The sequence below is a fragment of the Scomber japonicus genome, chromosome 4 (assembly GCF_027409825.1).
Source record: "Scomber japonicus isolate fScoJap1 chromosome 4, fScoJap1.pri, whole genome shotgun sequence".
NCBI classification, from domain to species: Eukaryota; Metazoa; Chordata; class Actinopteri; order Scombriformes; family Scombridae; genus Scomber; species Scomber japonicus.
This window is the reverse complement of record NC_070581.1, coordinates 18,881,256-18,903,869: the sequence shown is the minus strand read 5'-3', so window position 1 is coordinate 18,903,869 and position 22,614 is coordinate 18,881,256. Positions and strand designations below refer to the sequence as shown.

The window sequence follows — 22,614 nt, the reverse complement described above, 5'->3', positions numbered from 1 at the left end:
TAGTCAATTCTAAATTAGTTTTGCGGATTGATAACAATCCGAAACATACAGCCAGAGGCATAAAAACTGCAGAATTCTGCAACAGATGGTACAGCTCCCACACAGAGCACTTATCTCAACATCATTGAGTTGGTCTCAGAGTTGGTCTTAATGAAGAGAGAGATGCAAATAAGACAACCTGAATCGTGAAGAACAAGTTCACCCCAAATATTGACTTAATTTAGCTTTCTTCTGTTTACTGCACTTTGTATGATAACTAAAAACGTATTATTTTTGAAAGTATCCTCACTTAAGTTGTAGTGTCTAAAACTTTATAAAGATTTTGTCTGGTATAGACGCCTTTATTTGAAAGTAAAGAAACAGGAAATTACGGGAGAAAGAGGGGGCTGTGAAATGCAGAAAGGTCGGCCAGCTGGGACTTGAACTGGGGTCTGCTACGTACACGGCATGCGCTCTTAACCACTCAACCACCTGCACGCCAATCCATACCATTTTCATTAAATCTTTTCAAGTAGCCAGATACTCTGGATACATCCATGACATCATACTCAGCTGGAGTCAGAGACTCAGTATGGTCTTTGACTTTGTAGCTCTCAAAGATAATGGTTACAGATGATGGCCATATGATGCAATCCAAGATCATCTGAAACCACATGTAACTTTAGCTGAGTCCAAAATAATCTTTGATTTTCTTAATACTTGATATTGGTGCAGTTTATAGTGGCAGGGGAATGAATCTGAACACCTCGGCAATTTTTTAGTTGTATTTAAAACAGTAACTTAAAATCAAAAGTAATTAGGCCGTACCTTCACATCTGTAATGGACTATCAAGACTTTGTTACTTTGTACCATTTAGAATTTTTCTTGTATGTTTCCATTTTTAATGAGAACAGTAGTCAAAATTCAGAATAACCTTTTCTGAATAAAAGAAAGTTGTTAGATGTAAGGCACACATCTTGGCAATATATGATCATGATATGAGACTAGATATTGTCTATTTGGATTTTATAATATTGTAATGTAGCACAAGGGTTGTCTTTTCCTGGTTTTAAAGGCTGCATTACAGTAAAGTAATGTAATTTTCTGTATGTATCGAACACATCAATATCGATATTAAGGTATTTACTTGATTTACACTAGGGATGGGAAGATTAATCATTTCGTATCAATACGCGGATACACATGGGCACAATGCGAGTGCATCGGTAGAGCAGCCCTGAATAGATGTAATTTTGTGTTGAAATCAAGATGCATCGTTTTTTATATCTGTGCATCGATAAAATCCGATCCATTTAATTATTAGATGTTCAATGCCTTTATTTAGAAATATAACCCAAACAATAATTTAATATTCTGGACTATTCCTCCTACGTTACCTTACATTACAGATCAGATGCCGGCTGCTTCTGAGCAGTATAAGTGAGGGGTGTGTCACAACCAGTGTTGGGCATGTTACTTTGAAAAAGTAATTAGTTGTATTTACTCGTTACTTCTCCCAAGAAGTAACTGAGTTACATCAATGTCAAAGTAATTAATTACCAGGAAAAGTAACTATTACATTACTTTTTAAAAAATTGTTCAAATATGTCAAATTACTTGCCCCAATCCTACTGGCCTATAGAAAAGTCTCACCAACAGGAACTGGTGAATATGTCTACACCAACAGTGCAGGATCAGCTGTGATTCATTCACTCCGATGTACGCGCCAAAGTCAATGTCCTCGTCCTCTCAGGAGAGCCACATAGCTCAGTCCGTATTAAATGAAAACTGAGTTCTGAGAAAGAAGAAGAAAAGCAATAAAAATAAGTTGTTGATTTTCACAAAGCAGTGTTTACCAGTATCATGGATTGTTCCTTTGCATTCTATTTGTACTCGATTTTATTGCCAGCTTAACTTGAAGGTACAGTAAGACGAGGCAAATCTTATAGTAGAGATTATACTAAAAGGAACTTGTAAGATGAGTTGCAACTTATTTATAACTTAACAATTACTATCTTATCACTGAAATTGGAACAAAGCTAAGACATAACAATTATAACACTTTAACTTCATCCACACTTATCAGCACTAGAATCTACTGCCTCTGAATACATTTTTCTGTCAAGCATATATGCTCACAGAAACCCACCGTATGTTATGTCATCATAGGTAAATATGATTTTTCTAAGGATCAAGATCTACAGTTTAACTGTCTGAAGTTGTTATTGTTTATAATGGTGAATCACTGAGAAAACAATCTCAAGTAACAGTGTTGTTTTGTGTAATAATGAAATGGCGCATATTCAAGACTAACAGGAGAAGAAGTGAAGCATTCTTACAACAACTTGGACATTAGTGCCAGTGTGTATGTGTGTAGTGTACATGCATGTGTGTGTGTGTGTCTGTTGTGTGTGTGTTGTGTCTAACCTAAGTTTATATGGAATCCACTTAATACTTAAAAATAAGTTTGAAAATCACTGTTGACATCATGTGTCAGTCGACACCACTTCCTGTTGCAGCATCACCTGCAGAGAAACGCATTCTTGTATCTTTAAATCACTTAACTGAGCAATGTGGTAGCTATTCTATATACTGGTTACCACATTGAAGATTGCACTGAAATGGGGACGCCCACTGAACATTATCTCCCCTGTAGAATGTGACTAAAGCTCGGTCTTGCTTCTCTTTGTCTTGTCTGACGTCCACACTCAGAAATAGACTCTTTGAATCCTTGTTGCCGTGGAGAAGTTCTTGTGAAAACAGACAGCCAGCTTGTTTTGGATCTGACACTGTTCTCTAGTCTGAGACAGCACCAAAGACAGCAAAACAAGAACATAAAATGTGAACCATTTGACATATCCAGTGTCCACAAATTAAGCTTTAAGGGACACACTAATGATTGGGAAAAAACTTACTTCAATGTGATCCATTTCTGTAGGTTTCCGATGGACTGAACCAAATGGATAGTAAGTCAAAAGAATTCGGTCCAACATTCTGAGAGAAGGAATTTATAGATAAGGTATTGAATCAATGTCAAATGTTGTAACCAAAGGGACTATACATATGATCAGTGTGACACTGAGCTCACTACCAGAGGATGTAAATAACATTTTTGTGTTAAAACATTTCAGTGCATGTACATGTGCATTGCATAGTTACCCTCAGACAAAAAGGGAAAGAGTGACATCCACTGCTTCTGAACTTTGAGATATATTCTATATACTATTGAGATATGACCATTTGCTAGAAAATTTGCTTTTCTGTCACTGGGTACAATATTCTGCTCACTAAAGCATTGGTTGAGTGTACAGAAATATTGCCATTCTTCACATTTAAATATATTCAATTTTTTAAAATGTTTTTTTCTCTTAAATGTATTGCACAGTTGGTTCATGTCTATTGAGAAAACTTGCCAGGATTAGGACAGAGTATCATATATTTTCTTACTTACTTCTTGAAATAATCTCAGTAATATTTAGAGCAGAATCACACAATGAAACAATGTTTAGATTATTGTCAGACTGTTGCTGAAGTGCTTGATAATTAGTTAAGCAGGTGTTAAAGGGGGTGTGCCCCCTAATTAAACTTCCTGTTACACAGTCATTTTGATAAGCTCACTGAATAATTGAAATATAGTATAACTCCTTCTAAAGACAGTAAGAAAGCAAGATAAATGCAGGACCTGGAGAACAAGTAATTCTCAGGAGGAGGTTGCAGCTTTGCTTACCTGTGAAGATCTGTGACTATGTTGTGTTTCCTGTCAGTGCTGTTATTGGGTCTGGGTGGGAATTTCAACTCCCAGTGGTCTAAGCCAGTTTAACTTGTCAGTACAGGTATTGTAAAAGCAGAAAGTGTCTTGAAGCACAGTAGGAATTAGAATAAGCCACCAATATTGCTTCCATGATTGAATCATATCATGTTATCATATCACCATCACTCAACCCCAGTCACCACTGCTTACTTCTTGATGATAATTATTTTTACACTGTAATTCTACGCTGTAATTCAAGACTATATGAAACCAAAAATAACAACCAGATGTTTATCTGTGTGTGGCGTTGACTCTGGTGACATGTTTGACATATATGAAATCTAAAATTTTACACAAATATCAACTTGTGTAAATGTGCCATTTTAATTGCTCTACCACAATCCATAATGCAGATGAATGAAGTAAAGATACAGTAATTAAAAAACAGGAGACATTTCCCTGGTTGATGCTTGTCTCGTGAAATAAATAATAATAGCCTCCAGTGCTGTTTGTATCCCAACTGACATACTTCTGAAAACTGAAAAAACTGTACATGGTCAGAACAGTATTCTTTAACATGATACATGTAATGTGTAGTGTGTAGTACTGGTTATTGTGAAGTCAGATCAAAGGTTATTCAGTTTTATTTTTTGCAATTCTAAAACACCTCATTGTCATTGGCGAAATGTGTTCAAATTTTGAACCTGAGCACAGTGATAGCAGAAGAGCAGTGAGATGAAGCAGATTGACCCCATCTAGTGGTAACAGTGTGTTCACATGAGGTACAGTCTTGTGCACTTCTGATGGAGTGATTCTGTAAGTAAACATGATTTTTCAGCTGGAATGTGTAGGTTCCTCAAAGATACCCTCCGTATGTATTTGTCTGTTTGTTTTTTCATTAGTATTCAATCAGCCTGTTCTCACTTTGTTTTACTCATCTCAGTGACGCTACATTTTAGAGGCCCCGTAGTCCAGACAGTCAACATGTTAGAGCCCCCCCCTCCTCCACCCCTCCAGATGCCCCTTGGGGTGACAGTGACATAAGTGTCCCATTGTCACAGCAGCGTCTGTCAGGGGGGTGAGCATGCCTCGGGGGACATCAGAAGATTAGTTATGACATTAACCCCCAACCCTCTCGACTCACACAAATGGTTTTGCATGCTCCTACCCATAATCCCTCTGTTACAAGTCACTTCCCGTTTCATGAGCCACTGAGACAAAGCAACAGATCATGTGAGTGTGTTTTGTGCTTGTGGCTGACTTTGGAGTGTTTACCGTGCATGAGTTTTACACATTTTAATACTATTTTGGAAGCAGAAACACAAGAAGAGGAGCCTCAGCATTATTATTGTGAGTATTTCAGAGGTGAGAAATGAAATGAATGTAGTCTAAATCTTGAAGGGCATATTAAGTGTGCATGTTTGTGGAGGGAAGAAGGGAGGGGGTGGTATGTGTGTGTACAGTATGCATGTGCATTCATGTGTCCTGCATGTGTGGGGGAGGAGCTGTGTCCCTTGGGCTGCACACTATACTCTAATAGGATTTATCAGTTTATCATGGTTAGTTGATCAGTTGATGTATTTATTTGCATACTACTGTTTAACCAGGCAGGGTTTACATTATTTATGTATCTCTTGAGCAGAGACTTGCAGAGCTAGTTAAGTGTTAGTGCAGCCGGTCAATGCCTGATCAATATATGATCTGCCAAAGAGCTTTCAGGTTGTACTTTACTGCAAGATCAAGGCTGTAAGACCATTACAAACTGTTCAGACTAATTATTAATTAGACACACACCATAAGAAGAAAAAAATGACATTCTCAGAAATAATGTTTAACAATAACTGAAGTATGAAAGTGCCATTACAGGGATTTTTTTTTTTTTAATAGTGCAATCCTGTTTGTATCACAATCTTCATTAAAAATTCAGCATGGTCAGTGTGTCAAAATGAAAGCCAGCACAGCAGAAATATGAGCAGTGAGAATTGAAAGAGAAACAGAGAGCAGGAATAAGACAAAGAGAGAGATACAAAAGTGTCTGGGGAGAGAGAGCAGAGATAGATAGGCAAAGAAACAAAAAGAAAATCACAAGGTATTTTCAGTTAAACTCAAAACAAACCCATTAAGAACAAATACAAGAAGATATGTGATCCAGTGATAAAAATAGCAAACAAAAAACATCTTTGGGGCTTGTCAAGTGGTTACCATGAAGGATGAAATCAGAGTTTCCTGCCTCCATCTCAGAGACACAAAGAGACACTCAAGGTCCCAGCAGTGTCTTTGTACTGCCACAGTTAAATAACATCTTTGGAGACTGGAGCAGATATTTCAGGTGGACTGGCCACGTGTGATGATATTTTTACAGTCTTTGGTTAATGTTCCAGAGAAGCTTAGTTCAAGGTCAGATCTTGGATGTATACTGTTACTCTCTATTTGACAACTGGGAAAAGATGTCAATAGCAGGTTTACTCTCTCTGTCCCTGCCTCCTGTCACCAGCCTGTCTCCCCTCTTTGTATCTCCTGTATTTCTTTATCTCACTTCCTTTTGTCCTTTTTCATTAGAGGTATGGGACAAATCAGAGTGATGGATAGGCTGTTCCACCTTAAGGATGCTAGTACGCTTGGGCATGCGCACTGGTATATAAATATAGACATCAGATGTGTTCATTTGTGTATATTCATGCAAGTGTCATGCACTTTTTCATTTGTCGTCAGCAGATCTATCATTAGCATGCTCTGTTTTTTCTTTTCTTTTTTTTCTCATCTTCTTCCCCTGACCATCAATTAGACTTTGAAAGCCAGATGATGGGGTTGGGCTTTTCACATTTGTGGCTACATCTGCTTAATTACCATGTGTTACTCACACTATACAGGCAGCCATGTGCGAACACACACACGCACACACACGCACACACACGCACACGCACACACACACACACACACACACACACACACACACACACACACACACACACACACACACACACACACACAAACCACACTCATTCAGCTAATGGAGCAGCCTGTCTCTGCTTCAGCTGGGCTTATATTTCACCTCAGAGGGAGGGAGCACAGCCAAACAGGTCCATTACTGAGAGAGAGAGAGAGAGAGAGGGAGAAGGAGGTACGGACTGTGATGAGGGGAGGAAAAAAGAAAGAGAGGGGCGGGAAAACGGCTGCAGGCGTACTGCGGCAACAGCAGAGCGGCATGACGTGATAGAGTTGTAGAATGACAGACAGAGACACACACACACATAAATGCACATGCTCGCAGCTCAGAGACTTGCCAGGCACACTGCTCAGCAGCATACAGATTGGGAGACAAACTCACTTACTGCTTTGTATCGTGATGCCCACAGAGGGTGAGTGTAGCCTTGTATTTGACATTTCTCTTTATACGTTTGTTAATTTTACTATTGAATTGATGCATATATGTTTTCTTATTTTTTTTGTAAATGTAACTATGAATGCTATTTCCTGTTGATTGTGTGAACAGATAAATACAAATAGTACATCCTGTTAGATGAACATGTTCACAGTAATATCAGGAGCGTAACGGTGTGATGGCGGTAGAGTGAAAGAGAGCGGCAAACAGACAGAAAGGCAGAGCTTAAGTGGGATGAAAAGAGGGGAAGAGGGGATGAGAGAGGTGGGGGGTACGCTGTAACCAGGGGTGACATGATGTGATCAGCCTTAGTCAGCATTATAGGGTCTGTATGACTCAGTGCAGCATGCATAGCATACATAGTGTGGTGTGTGTGTGTACATCTGAACGATCTGAAGAGTACTGGATGATGTGGAGTGGATTAGTAGTAGTGAATCAAAACAGAGGTGTACTTTATGTACACACATGGTAATGTTTATATTATTGGTAGTCTGGTTATGTTCTGTTCTGTCCTGTTTAGTTTGTGTGGGTGCATATGTTTGTATCACTGTCCTTCTTCATGATTGAGAGTGTGTGGATCCAACGAGTGTTAGATGAACATCTTGTTACTTGTTTCTGGGTGATTCACACTGTGTAGGAATTTTGTGGAGCTCCTTGACTGATAACTTCACCATGTGGTTGTGCCATGCAGCACTGAAAGCTTTGTAACTCCAGTTTTGGTCAATTTTATGTTGTCACTTCTGTCATTGGCTATCCACAATAAACAAAACACTTGGAGATCCCATTGTATGATACCAAGAATACATTGTGGTAAACTGCTATACTGTGTCCCTGAAAACTGTTTTCTATGTTATGACATCTGTGATGATGACAGAATGTGTCATTGTAGGCCAAGTAAATTTCCATTTTGGTAAATGACTCATAATAATATAAACAGTCTTCAGTTCATTGTTGGAATGGACATTTTTTTTATGTTTCTGAAATGACGTTTTGCTGCCAAAAGATGAGAACACTGATTTCATCAAAGAAAGTGACTTTGAAAATGAGTCACCTCGCGACAGAATGGCTGATTGGCTGAAAATGTGGTTCCTGTTTGTCACAGCTTCCTGTCTTGGTGAATGGTGAGGCGCTGTGGACCAATAGGAGGGCAGCTTTGAGGATGCAACAGTGATCCAGGAAAAAACAGTCCATTGTTCCTGGGACGTTGGAGAAGTGTGACCTCCCTTATACCGGCACTGTCTGCTCAGCCTAACGGCACACCAAAGACGCGCTGCCCCATTGGCAGGTAAGATACTCTTGTCGAACAGCAGATCTGGCACATGACATTTCATAATAAGCAGCATTTGAGTTGTAGATATTGTAGTTATGATTCTGTTGTGACTTTACTTCTATGAACACTGTGAGTTTCCAGGAATTCTAACAGTAAGTTTTAGTGTTTTTGCACCACTGGGTGTCACTAAGATATTGCAAGATGGTTGCTGTCATTATGGAGGTAATTACATTCATTTATTGTCGACTTTCCAGACTGGGTGACACACACAAACACACAGTCACTGCTAATGTCCTTTAGTTCACAGACAGAGAGGCCTGTGTTACCACCTCTTATTGATTTTGTGATGAGTCAGAGGGTGTTCATCACAAGGGTGAGCGTCTGTGTGTATGTGTTTGTGTAAATGTGTGCGTGTGTGAAGGGGGAGTTGCATGTTTCTATGATCAGACATAACTTAGTTCAGGCTGAGTGTGTCATGGGACCGGATAGCTAAATATTGTAATGTGATTATGAAGTTAGAAGCTAACATCTCATGCTTGCTGGCTACACTGTGTTGCCTAAGCTCTCTGTCTGACAAGTTTGTACCCAGTACAAGTTTTTAAGTTTGTAAGTTTTTAATCAGCTCATGTGGTGAAGCTCCTAGCTATGTGGAGAAAAAATTAAATTACAAAGAACAGTGGAGCAGTGAAGAACTCAGAGTACCTGCTGTTGCTGTTGCACACAATATCCAGCAGATGTCAGCACCATCCTGGCAGAATGACTGACATGACTCCTCAAATACTCTGTTCATTTATCCACTAAAAGAAGAGGTGTAGATCCTGATGAGCAGGTTGGCACTTTGCATGTCAGTCTTTGACATCAGTGTATGAATGTGTGTGTGAATGGGTGAATGTTGACATGTATTGTAAAGTGCTCTGAGTGGTCAGAATACTAGAAAGGCGCTTTATAATGCAGTCCATGTATCACTTTCCTCCAAAACCCCTGAAAATTATCAGTATGTTTTTCCCCCCACAAACAGCAATGTTAAAAATGACTTTTTACTTCTTTGTGCTAAAGACTCAAAAACATTGGAAGTGTGGATTTCACAGAAACACTCACATGTATTGTATTAAGCAAATAGCGAATTGATTAGTACTTTGTTTAATCAACAATTTTGAAATTCCATTCCTTTATTCAGCAAAAATGCTAGACATTATCTGGCTCCGGCTTCTCATATCTAAAATAATGTTGCTTTCCTCTGTTTTATGTCATAAATTAAATTATGTTTGAGTTTTGCACTGTTGATCAGTAAAATGAGGTTTAAAGAACTTCACATTGGCTATCTGTGATGCATGTTTTTCACTGTATTGTGACGCTTTGTGGACTAACCGATTAATTAAAAAAAACATGTTAACAGGTAAATTGATAGTGAAAAAAACAACAACAATAACTACTAACCTATTTGCTATTTGTCATCTGCTTTTTTCCCGAGCACCAGACTCAAACCATACAAATCCCAATTTAAACTAAATATCTTATTTCTTACGTGTTCCTCCTGTAGGATTTAAATAAACTTAGCCTTTTAAAACCACAAATTACTGTACTGCACTTTCTATATTCAAACTATGTTTGGTAACCAGACAAGTCACAAGCTGTTTGATTTAAAGTGTCAGCAAACCAACAATCTAACTATTGTAAAGGTACTTATATAACAGGAAGATACAAAATAATCCCGTCTTTCAAGCCAGTGTCTGAACACATGACACAGAAAACACAACTTGCACGTATAACAAGCCTGTGGTGTAAAACATTGCTTCATGTGTGGGAGGGTTCAGACTTTAAATTGATTTGCTTGCTTGCCCACTTACAGCTGCTTGTTTCAGTCAGCAGAAATGTATCATTGTTTTCTTATTTGTCTTTGATTTCTTTCACTTTTCATATAGACACAGACATTCCCACCACCAGCTGAATCTGTGTATGTCCTTACGTAGGCAGCACTAGTACTAGCATGACCCTGGTGTGTCCCCAGAGAATAGCTCATTTCCATAAAAATAGACACAGAGCCAGGCCACACCTGTGCTCCTGGAATTCCTAGCAGGAATTGTATCAGACAGAAATTCTGATGCTAATCAGTGTATCAGTCTCCATGGAGAAGGAGAAGGTGAGAAAAAGAAGAGAAAAAGAGACAGAGAGAAACACAGATGGGGGTAGATGAGGAAAATGGATGATCACATCTGTCTCTGTTTACCTACTGATGCATCACTGGCGCTGTGTGCTGCAGGTCTTCATTAGCAATGATGGAGCATCAGTGCTTGGCAAAATACCCAAATCTCTCAATTTTCTGTTCTCATAATATGAGAAGTAAAAATGACGGTCTTTTACAGATCATCTATCAATTCCTTCATAACACTCTGAAAGGTTATTTTTGGGTCTGATTTGAGTTTTTGAGCTGAAGTGGTCAGCCTTTTTGCACTGCAGAGATTCTGAAAATAGACATTTTGCTCTGACTGCTGAGTTAATGTGTGTGTTTGTGTGATCCACATTACACTGTGTGCAATACTGTGATTAGATGCGCTGTCAAATAATCCAACATTTTATCCTTAAGATTCTGACGGCTTAATTTGATGTATCTCTGCTTTACTAAAGACAGCTCCACAAGAAGTCTTCAAGAAGTCTGGCAGCAAAATTTCTGCTACTTAAGAACGGGCAAGCTGGGTTTAACCACTAAATCTGTGTGTGTCTGCGTGTGCGTGTGTGCGTGTGCGTGTGCGTGTGCGTGTGTGTGTATTTAATAGTAAATGCTTTTTGTATCAGTCTTTTCAAAACTATTAGTGGTGGTGTATAGGACATAGACAGTAAAACAGACAGCTGTTGAACAGTTCCTGTGCATTTGGACAGTAACAGCAACACAATTAGTTCACCATGTTGTGTGTGTGTGACAGTCATGAAGATCTAACTTAAAATTTCACAACAGTTTTATAGTTATAGGCAGACTCATTAGAACAATGTAAAAAAAGTTTTCATGATTTTCTCAGATTGGCCAATAATTTAATATTGTTCATTGCATGTACATACACTTGCAATGATTTTTAAAATGTATTTCCCTATATTTCTTATTTAAAACAATATTAAAATAATATATACTTATGAATTATGTATCATTAAAAACGTTTTTAAGAGTTGAACAGGAAACAATGACAATACAGTAACAATTACAGTAAAAAACCCAATTTATATCACTTGCCCTCCTCCTATTTGATCTCTTAATTTGAACAAAAAATTAGCAGTATTGTAAATCTAATTGTAATCTTAGATTTTATGAAAGACTGTCACGTGTGAGAGAGAGCAAATCAATTTGTCATCTGTTAATCTCCCAGATGCTGTGATCCTTACACTTCGTGTTTTTCTTCTTTTTCCCCTCCCCTCTCGTCTTTCCAACCTCCCAGCCTCACAGCCTACTGTACCACCTCTTTTTCTCCAGCTGAGCAGCAAAAGGCTGTTAAATTATATGATATTACATGAAATGTTTTACTTGACCAACATTCACTGCAATTTGCGCAGCTCGCAGGAGCTCAAAGACGACTAAGTGGAGTTTTATAGTTCGTGAGGGGGCTGTGTATCTCTGAAAGGGACAGTGAAGAGGGCTATTCAAAGTGTGAATATCTGGAATCAGAGCAAATTAGGTAAGGACCTGCCACCTCTGAAGCTGTTTCATGTAAGAGAGCAGTATGTTTGGACAATGATATATGTGTGTGTGTGTGGGGGGGGGGGGGGGGGTGTCTATGTGAGTGTGTATTTTATTTCAATATGTGGAGAAAATCAGTTATTTGAGAACATAACGCTCTAAAAGCAGCTGTTAGACTTTGCTTTGAGCATGTGTCTGTGCATGTGTGTGAGGCTGTTTTTGTGTTTCGACCTCCCAGCAGGCACATTTGATAGCACAGACGCACCGTTCCTTTCTGAAAATAAGCTCAACTCGTGGTTTACCATGACTCAGTTTGTCATATGCGCTTGATTCACATGCTCGCATACCATGGATGTTTACCGTAACTATCTCTGTGTCAAGAACAGCAAATTCTAGATTTTAATATAGTTTCATTGACTTTGAATAACTTTTGGGAAGACTTTTGACTAATTGTCTCATACTTTTGTTGTGGATAAAAAAAGATAAAGAAAGTGGAGCATTCATCTTGTGGTCAACTTTTTGACTCATCAAAGGCATCTTTCTCCTTATGTTTCTCCGTTTAGGTCAGTATGAGTGGGGGAGTCAATGTGAAGTCGGCCCCCCGGCCTCCTCCCCCATCAGGAATCCCCCTTCCACGCAGTTTGTTGCCCTCTTCCCCAAAAACAGACACGCGCCGCCGGGCTAGTGACCTGCCCAGGCCTTTGACACAGACCCCTAAACAGACACCCACACACACTCCCACACACACACCCTCACAATCTCCTTCACTTTGCCCACGGAGCTCCAGTATCCCAGGGCCTTCCTCTAAGGACCATCTGAGAGACGTCAGCCTGAAAAGTCAATTATTACAGCGAACTGGAGGTCTACCTGCTCCCCAGGCTTCCCGTTCTGCCTACAGCAGCCCACTGACCCAGCGCCGGATACCACCAGCACACTCCAAAGACACACTAGACCTGGGTAAACCTGGTCCCTGTGAAACCCCAACTCACTTTCCACATGATAGCAATCGCAACAGAAGCACCTTCACCAATAAGAACCAAGCATGGGGAGCCAGCAACCCACGTCCACCGCTCCAGTTCAGGAGAGGGGATAACTCCAACTCTGCGTCCCCGGCGGTATTTGAGGTGAAGTCAGGAAAAGAAGAAGAGCCTCCAGAAAACCAGTCAGCCCACTCAGCCATGTTGAACAACGATAATCTCTGCCGCCCTCCCGCTCAAACGAGCTCTATGCATGCCATCAGAGGGCGCAATGAGTCCACCAGCCAATCGGATGAGGAGATGGGGACTCCTGAGGACAGTAGTCCGGCCTCTTCTCCTGGTGTACTGCCTCTGCCACCACTCACATTCACCATGCCGGTTATGTGCAAGGCAGCTACTGATGAGCAGGATCAAAGCCTACAAAAGGAGGCTGCATTCACAGAAACACTCACACCAAGAGTCAACATGGCTACTGTGGCTCCCTTCAGCTACAGGTAAGCAGTCTGTGCTCACACACACACATACACACACAACTTGCTGAGACCCTATTGATCGACCCCTGTTGTAAAACCATTCTCTTGTCATTATCATATGATCACATTCTCTTCTCATAGCTCTTTATGATCCCCTTCTCTACTGACACACTAAAGACAAGCCCTTCCCTGGATACTAAAGACCAGCCCCAGAGGCCTGTTTTGGCCATTTCAGTCTAATTCCTTTGTATCTGTGTGCATGTAAACACACACACACACACACACACACACACACACACACACACACACACACACACACACACTCTTACACACTCTTACACACTTGGTGTTTTCTGGAGCAGAGATGATTGTTAAAGTGTCCTCTTCACAGCCTCTGGGCTCACTCAGTATACTGTTGTTCTCTCTTTCACACACATTGTCTCTCATAAATGCGGTATTACTGTGTCTGATGTATGTTGAATTGTGCAGTGTTTTATTTAAATTAATCATTCCATGAAGTATGAACCAACCAAAGCAGACATTTCTGGTGTACAATACTTAAAGTAGAAAACACGAGAACTTCTTCCTTATAATTATAAAATTATTCACAGCACTTAAACAGCACTTACAAAATCACTGATAATGCACTCTTTGTGCATTATCAGTGATTTTCTGTTTCATCAATTTGCTTGTATGGAAATCAGTGTGACCCATAGGGGGAAGCTGTCCATTTTCTGTTAGGCTGTGCTGTACAGTGACTTGTGTGTTTGATTGTAATCAGAGGTATTGAAGTGATTTGCATGTACAGTAACAGATGTGTGATGGCTGTGTTCATTATGTGTTGACAGGTTGCAGGTGCAGGAGAGTGATTTATTGCTAGATGAACTGAGTGACTGCTCATCTGGATCCATAGAGGTCTGCTGTGATGACCTTGTACCAGGTAAGACACACACACGGTCATGCAATCAAGCAGAGATACATAGATTCAGACTCACATTTTTTCCCAGGATCTCTTTTCTTTCTCAATCTCCCTCTCTGAACAAATCTTGTAGTCTAGTTCTGTCTTTCCAGTTAGCATCAGTGCTCCAAGAGGCTGAGAAAGACACTTTTGGCAGGTATGGATTCCTACTTTTTGGCAGCAAGACGCATTTACTGCAACAGTCATAAATGGTGTCAGACAGGACATGCCAGCAGCCAACCTTGGGTCTCATTTGTGGAACCTGAATAGACTCAGTGAAAACTTAAGGGACAACCATTCTTGGTCCAAATATATGTCTGTCATGCTCCTGCTCATCAGGCCTCAGGAGTCATGTCTGAAGTTAGGGGGTGTATTGTATGAGTGTGAGTGTATGTGTCTCAGCCCGGGGCTCTGCTGACTACAGTGTTTCCTGGATCAAGAGATGGAAAAGAGAGATGGGCTCAGGATGTTAAGATGAAGGAAGATGACAGGGTTGATGTGGGTCAGTAATGGGATGAAATGGGGCACTTGCTGCCAGGCAGTATTATATGCACATCAGCTTCATCCACGGGCTGTCAAGGAGTTTGACTCTGTCCTCCTCTCACGCCTCCTTTCCATCCCTTTCTCTTGTAGTTCCTCCTTTCAGCTTCACTGACCTAAAAAAAGCCGCATTCCCAGCATGACCTCCCCCTCCCCATCACACCCCCACGCCTTTTGAGTAATGGTTTGCTCTGTAACCACAGCCATAGTCATTCATTGACATGGTCAGTCTGAGCTGAGGGATATGGACATGTTTCAGAGATTTGATGTCAGTGGCTTTGTGAATCATTTCTTTTGATGTGATGTCAGTTGCAGGAGCTAAACTGTCTAGCTTTGAAATGTGCTACCCAGCGTTAGTGTGAATCAAGCTTTACTGGCCAAAATCTTGGCTATACACACCTGACAGAACATATTCAGTGGGTAGACATTATTGTTTTAGCTTCATTATTGTTTTAGGTCCTTGCCTGGAGGCAAGGACCCTATTGTTCTTGTGTCGTTTTTTTTTATTCTACCGCCTCTTTGAGCCTCAATTTGACCCTCAATTTGACCTCCTAAATCTGCTCAAAAACTCACCAAATTTTGTAGACACATCAGGTCTGGTGAAAAATTCGATAAAATGGGAAAACAAACATCATCAAATTCTCTAGCGCTGCCTAGAAACACTAAAACGGACACTAAACGCCTGATAGGAATGTCCTAGAAAGATCAAACCAAAACTATTTTTTTTGTCTTATCAAGACTTACAAATCACGCGCTGACATCACTGACCTAAATCCAACAAGAAGTGCACAGTTTGCCTTTAAATATATGATTTTCTAAGATTTTTGGCCTCCTACAAACGTTATCTTGTCTGAGGGCGGCTTCAAACTTCGCCACAGCCCGACGTGCACAAGGAGTGCGAGGTCCCGCCCAACGCTGCTTACAGCTTTAATTTTAAATTAATATTACAATTAAGTATTTCTCTATGTCCCCTAAAATTGAGGAATTTTACAAAATGCATAAAACTGCACACAAAGGTTTCTAATAAATACACTATTTATCTTATGTGGCTGCTGAGTATATACTCTCAAAAAAACTCTGCTAAAATACAGAGACAGCACGATTAAAAATGTTCAAAATTGTCTAAACATATATTATGATGTATCACATCACAGGTTTTGTTTTGACATTATAGTTTTTATTCTATTGACCTGGTCTGCCTAAAAATAGCTCTGAGAATAGCTAATAAAACTCTCTAAAAGCTTTTAGAGGTTTCAACCAGCTGGTAGTGGAAAGGGGTATGGGAGCTCATGGTGGACCAACCCCAGTCTTTAAAGGCCTCTTGCTGTCTTGGGACTGTGGTTGTGGCCTTGTAATTGGTCCCTCGAAGGCGTTAGAAACCAAACTAAAAGTGTCTTAGACTCCTCTGAAGCTGCATTTACATGGAGGGTGGGTTGACACCGTAATAACTGTAATTTAGGGAGAGGAGGAAGGGAGGGGAACAGGGAGGAAGACCGTGTTTGGAGGGAAGGAGGAAAGAAAGAGTAGAAGGGTAAAGGATGAAAAGAGGGTCCGTGCACGAAGTATAATTCATCTGCACTGTTCATGTTGTATAATGAAACATCCCATTTTTGGGGGTATTTCCTATTTCATTTTCGTAATACGTGTAATGCAATTCAGCGCCACAGAGTGTCCGCTTATGAATGATCTAAATTATTTAGGCTATTTGTTGTTAGGTTGTATTTATTTCATTTCGCTCTCCTTAAACTGACAGCTGCAGCCAACACGCTTCAAAACGCACAACTTTTACTGTTTCCGGCACTCGACTTCCTTTTTCAATTTTCATTGTACAAGTTGGATAAAGGAACAAGCGGACGCTTGTGGCATTACATGTATTATGACAATGAAATAGGAAATACCCCCAAAAATGGGATGTTTGATTATACAACGTGAACAGTGCAGATGAATTATACTTGCATGGACCAAAGAGAAGGTCATTGGGTTGATGGATTCTTTTGTGTTAGGAGGTAACAAATTAAACAGCAAATGTGTGCACACAGAGATAAAAAGGCAAATTGAATGTTGGTCAATTATTTCAAAGCTGAGTGCTCTGATTGTAGCAACATACATCTGTTTAGGTTATGCTTGTCCTCAGTGATTATGGCAAAAGAGGAGATTTGAATGCTTACATTTACATTTATTGAATCAGGGGTAACATGATCAGCTCTTACATCTTCTATCTGAGACCCTAATGAAGACCTGAACATTTAATGTGACTGTAGCACCATGTGGTCTTTCACTTAGACCGCCGACCTCCTGACCTTGTTGCTCTCTGGAGAGGTGTGCTTGAGCATGGGCTTATGTCTGAGCATGTGTGTGTGCAACTGATGTATGCATCTGTGACAGTACACAGATGGTTTTTGAAAGATAAATGTGATGTGGATTGTGTATCATTTTTCATGTCCCAGTGAGGGTATGGCCTGTTATTCCCTACGGACACTCTTAAAGTCTGTCAGCTGTCTCTCTCTCTGCCACACACACACACACACACACACACACACACACACACACACACACACACACACACACACACACACTGTACAGATACCCACAGAAATAGTAGAGGTCATGATTTACATCTGGTCACAAGGATATGAAACACTAAGCACAGTGTCGCACCTACACAAATGAAATAACCTGACTTTGACATTCACATATAGAAACTTTGAAAAGTGCCCATTATAGTTCCCAGGTGTTGGGTTGGAAGGTAATTTTGAATTTAATAGGCAATTTGTTTGTTTAAAACAACCAACATAATCTGGAGCATAGATTAGATCAAAGGCACCAAGGGATACTGAATGTGCAATGGTTCCCTTAATGAGTTATTTATTATTATATATATTTTCCTCTTTTTGTGTCTGATGCTGCAAAGAGAGGTTAATACGTCTTAATTGTTTTTTTGTAAAATTAAAAATACATCGTATAAAGACAAAAGGATCAATAATACAAACTAATACAATCAAACTAGAAATGACTGTACATTTTAGAAGAATATGACTGAAGCTTTTCTTTGATGTTTTGCAACATTTCCTATAGTCACACCACATCAGTTTCAAATTGTTTGTGCATTAATCTATTGTTTAATCACCAGGGACAATGCCCAATATGTTTATTGTACCAGATATACACATCTGTTGTCCCTGGGCAGAGGCCACCAGTGATTAGATTAGAGTCGATTAGATTCAATTTAATTGCCATTAAACAAATACAAGTACTTAACAATGAAATGCAGTTGGCATATAACCAGATGTGTAAATTAGGTATAAAGTGCACCAAGCCTCCCGATGCAACCAGGCCACCTCCATTCCTCCATTTGTGCAAGTTGTGTGAAAGATAACAGTTGTGGTGAAGTACAACATTTGAAAACAGGCAAGAGTAGGACATCAATATTAGAATTAGAATGAGAAAATAATTGCAGAACAAATAACAAATAATAATAGACAGGAGATATAACTGTAAAGACAGTAGTTTTTACTCTTTAGAGTCTGTTCCTATTTAATGCTAAATGCTAATGTATGTGATTAATAGTGAATATAAAATTGGATTAGATTTACAATTATAGTCTATTAATTGAAATGTAATGGAGTTTAAACTCTCACTGTATGTATGTGTGTATATATATATATATATATATATATATATACATAGGTATAATATCATGCTTTACGCAGAGATAGAGTGCCTGTTTAGTTTTTCTTTTTATCGTCTGTCAGGCCAACTTTATCCTGCAGTCCCCTCTTTAAACTAACAGAAGGCAAAGTCTTTAGGAATGAAATTAAGAAATCAGCTTCCACTTGATAAATTTCATGCTCTCCAGCCCTTTAATGCTGTTGGACAATCTTGTGAATAGCATTTTGATAACTCCCGGCTGCATTTACTCTTAGATAGTGTATAATCCTCTTTGGCCAATCTAATCAGAGACATATGCCGAGTTGGCGTTGGACAGTGATGAGTGGTTTAGTAGCTTTGGGAAGATGATCAGACATAAGCATGGACTGGATTATGTCCTAACCCATCACCAGGAGTGAGGCAGTAATCACTAATTTGGGGTTAATGTCATCCCATACTCTATATTTGACCATAAACTTGACTTGTCAAGAATTCTCTCGGTCAGTGCAGTGACAGCTGAGATGATGGTCCGGTCCTTTATGTTTGGGTTTAGGTGATGTGATTGATGAAAAAGACGTCACACTGGAAAAGTGATTGTCTTAAACATACTCATGAAGGCACATAATCCAAAGAAACACATGCACAGGTGTGTGAATAAACAGACACACACACAGTAGAAGCTTCTTGCCTATTCTTGTTGCATACTGAGCCATCCAGCCCTGGTATGGCAATGCATTAAAACAGAGCTGCCACCTCCTCCTGTCTCCTCCTCCTCTACCCTCTCTCTTCCCCCAGGGACATTCCCTTACAATGTAGGAGGCACACAGTAATGGCTGCAGTAGATAGAGCGAAAGATGAAGGACGAGAGAAAGGAGGGAGAAGGGTGAATTGAGGAATGGGTGAATGAGTGCACACTCAAGATCCTTTTTGACCTCTGGGGTGACTTCCAACCCAGGGAGTCGAGTTATGGAGCCAGTCATGTGTGTAACTTCTCTGTGTCTCTGTGGGACCACACACATCCACACACAGGAATAGACTCACGTGTCAAATTAATGACCCATGACGAATAAAGCACACACTTACATGCCAGAATATATGTTCCGGATGCAGATTCCTCATTAATTGATTAATTGATTTCCTCATACACATATCTTCATATTTGAATTTTTCACTCACAGAAAAAATCAAAAAAACTATTTGCACAAATATACAGTTACACAAGTAAAGAATTCACATGCTGATGCTATCCATCGCTGCTATCGTATATGCACACCACGCTGTCACCAGGCAACCAGCCTCTGCCACACAGCATCGTGGGATACCCCTGGGAAGTGTGTTGAGAATGTCAACACTGAGGTGACTGTGAGGGAGTGTCTCCAAAGAGCGATGCCTTTCTAAAACTAACATACAAATTATTTTTTGTTTCATTTTTATTCTTATTATATTCTTTCAGATTCTCAGGAAGTCAGTTGTTGTTTTTCAGTGCTCAGCTGTGTGTGATTCATGATGAGTGTGTACATTTGCTTTGGGAGAGAATGGTGTTTTTGTTGTATTAACATTTGTGCCTCCGGAATTAGGAGTTCGCATGACTGATACACTCACACTATTGTCATTGATAGGCTTTAAGTGGCTGACTTGCCCAACTGCTTAAGCCAGTGACTCATGATGCGCATCATCAGCACTGACCACTAAAGAGTGTGGGAAAACTCCCTCTTTTGTTCATAGACATTTTTGACTCAGACTAGGAAGCCCTATACTGTATGTTCCAGTATATCCCCTCAGTGTTTTGTGTGTAAACAGATCAATAGTTATGTTATTTTGTTGGTTCAGCACCAGTATATATGTGTGTGTGTGTGTGTGTGTCTGTGTGTGTGTGTGTGTGTGTGTGTGTGTGTGTGTGTGTGTGTGTGTGTGACTGTGAGCCTTCCCCTGGTGGTGTATCATGGTCTGGTATCCTTCCCTGTGTCCTGTGGACCTCATGCATTAGCGTGTTAACGGACATAAGCAAACGTAGCAGGAGTGGTGTGGCAGTGAGGCAGGATATCCCCTCTCTGTCTTACAGGCTTCCTCTGCTCCTCTGGCACACATACAAAGATCCTTCCTCATCCTCTTCCTCCTCTTCTTATTTTTGTAATTACTTTGCTTTCTGCATCATGATTTCACATTCTTTCTCCTTCTCCCTCACCAGTGGACTTCTTTCATGGTGCATGGTCTCCTGTTCTGACATACTGCCTTTTTCTCCAGCTTCTATTCTCAGTTGCACTCACTCTCATCATTCTCCACATTCACACTTGTCTCATCTTTAGAACAACTTTTTCCCTCTTTTACTTACACACAAAAAGGCAAAAACAAGAAGAACTAAGCAGGTTTGGGTGACAACAGGGAGTGGGTAAAAGTGAGAATTTCTGCCATCTGCTTAGTGGAATGGGAACTGTTCCTTGTAAAGTTTAGCTTTAAAGCTTTCTGATGCAATTAGTTACATTCAAAGCAGCATTGCTTCTCTCTTCTCTCGCAGTACTTTTCCTTTTAAAGCTGGAGACCTCGTGTAACCTTGTAAACATGCATATAATGCACCACACAGTTTCTGTGTGTGTGTGTTCACTGGCTACTTCACATGACTGCTCTGTAGAAATATAGTGGCGAATCTGTTTCAAACTGTTTAGAGATGCTAGGGCAAATATACTCATGCAAAGCACAGAGACACTCTGCCTCTCTCAGCCTGCCTGTCTCTCTTTCTCTCGCCTTCTCACCCCTATTTCACTCTGTGTTTTCAATCTATCCATTCATCCCTGTATCTCTGCCAGTCTCTCTTACCTTTACTTAAAAGTGTCTTTATGTGTGTATGGAACTGTTTGCCCATCATCATAGCAGATTTCCCAAGGCTCCAGCGAGTGGTCAGCCCACAAACACGTTGACACCCACACAAACACACACCCCTGTAACATGCTGAATGTGTGCGTCTGCTATGTGATGAATGTGTAGGCTAATGCTGAGCACTGGCACCCATCTCCCTCTGAAACTGCCAGCTTCTCTGATGTCAGGCCAGACTGCTCAGGTCAAACACGCTGTGCAGACAGCATGCTGTGTGAGTGTGTGTGTGTGTGTGTGTGTAGAGCGAGAGAGAGGCTAAATAGAAAGAGTGAGAGAATATATGTTTACATCAGCCATATATTAAAGTGATTAGACTGTGGAGCCAGACAGACGAGTACTGGAACAAATAAGTAGCTGTGTTCTGCCAATACACACTTCACCTTTGCGTGTGTGTGTGTGTGTTTATGTGTACGTGCTTTCAAGAGCATTGACGTGTGTCTATGCCCCTTGTGCATCTGTGCGCCACACAGACTTGCCTTGTACACAGCCACTCTCGTTTGACTAACCTTAATCCCTCATCAGGGAGGTATAAGAGCTGACGTACAGCACCTATTAGCCTTAAATTACATCCCTTACCCCTCTACTAGCTTTCTACCAGCCCCCAGAGCCCCCATAACTGTCACCACACAGCTCTGGCCTCAGTGTGGCATAACCACTTCAACATTGGCCCTTTATTAAAGTTTGCTGGTTCTAATTAATGGCTTCGGCCATTTCAAAATAAAACAGCTAATGTATGTCTGTGTTTTTGTCTGCTACTGTGCTCCTGTATTACACACACTCATTCAAAGCCAGATGGATATTAGTTTGGGTGCAAGTGGGCCATACATGTACCTATATGTGCATCTTTGTCATATTTAGGTTCACTTGGCGACAGTTTGAGGACTGCTGAAAAACAAGTCATTTTTTTTAAGTGCCTCTTTAATACTGAGCAAGGAATGTGAGCAAACAGACATTGCTTATTTTAGCTCTGGTTTAGTGTCAACCGATTTATGCAAATATAACAGAAAATGGGCATTAGCTCAACAGCCTGCTTGTTTGAATGCTAGTCCTAACAGTCAGAGACCTGATAACATCATAGCTGCAGGCATGGCTGCTTGCAA

The 22,614-nt window shown here is 40.3% G+C and overlaps 1 protein-coding gene across 1 annotated transcript in view; it reads left to right on the top strand.

The window, feature by feature from the left end:
- The first annotated feature begins 12,616 nt into the window (after positions 1-12,616).
- LOC128357860 (neuron navigator 1-like) overlaps positions 12,617-22,614 on the top strand; it is an 80,333-nt gene continuing 70,335 nt past the window's right edge. The window contains exons 1-2 of the mRNA XM_053318255.1: positions 12,617-13,518; positions 14,346-14,437. Of these exons, the coding sequence (XP_053174230.1) occupies positions 12,617-13,518; positions 14,346-14,437 (994 nt within the window). The remainder of the gene's footprint in view (positions 13,519-14,345; positions 14,438-22,614) is intronic.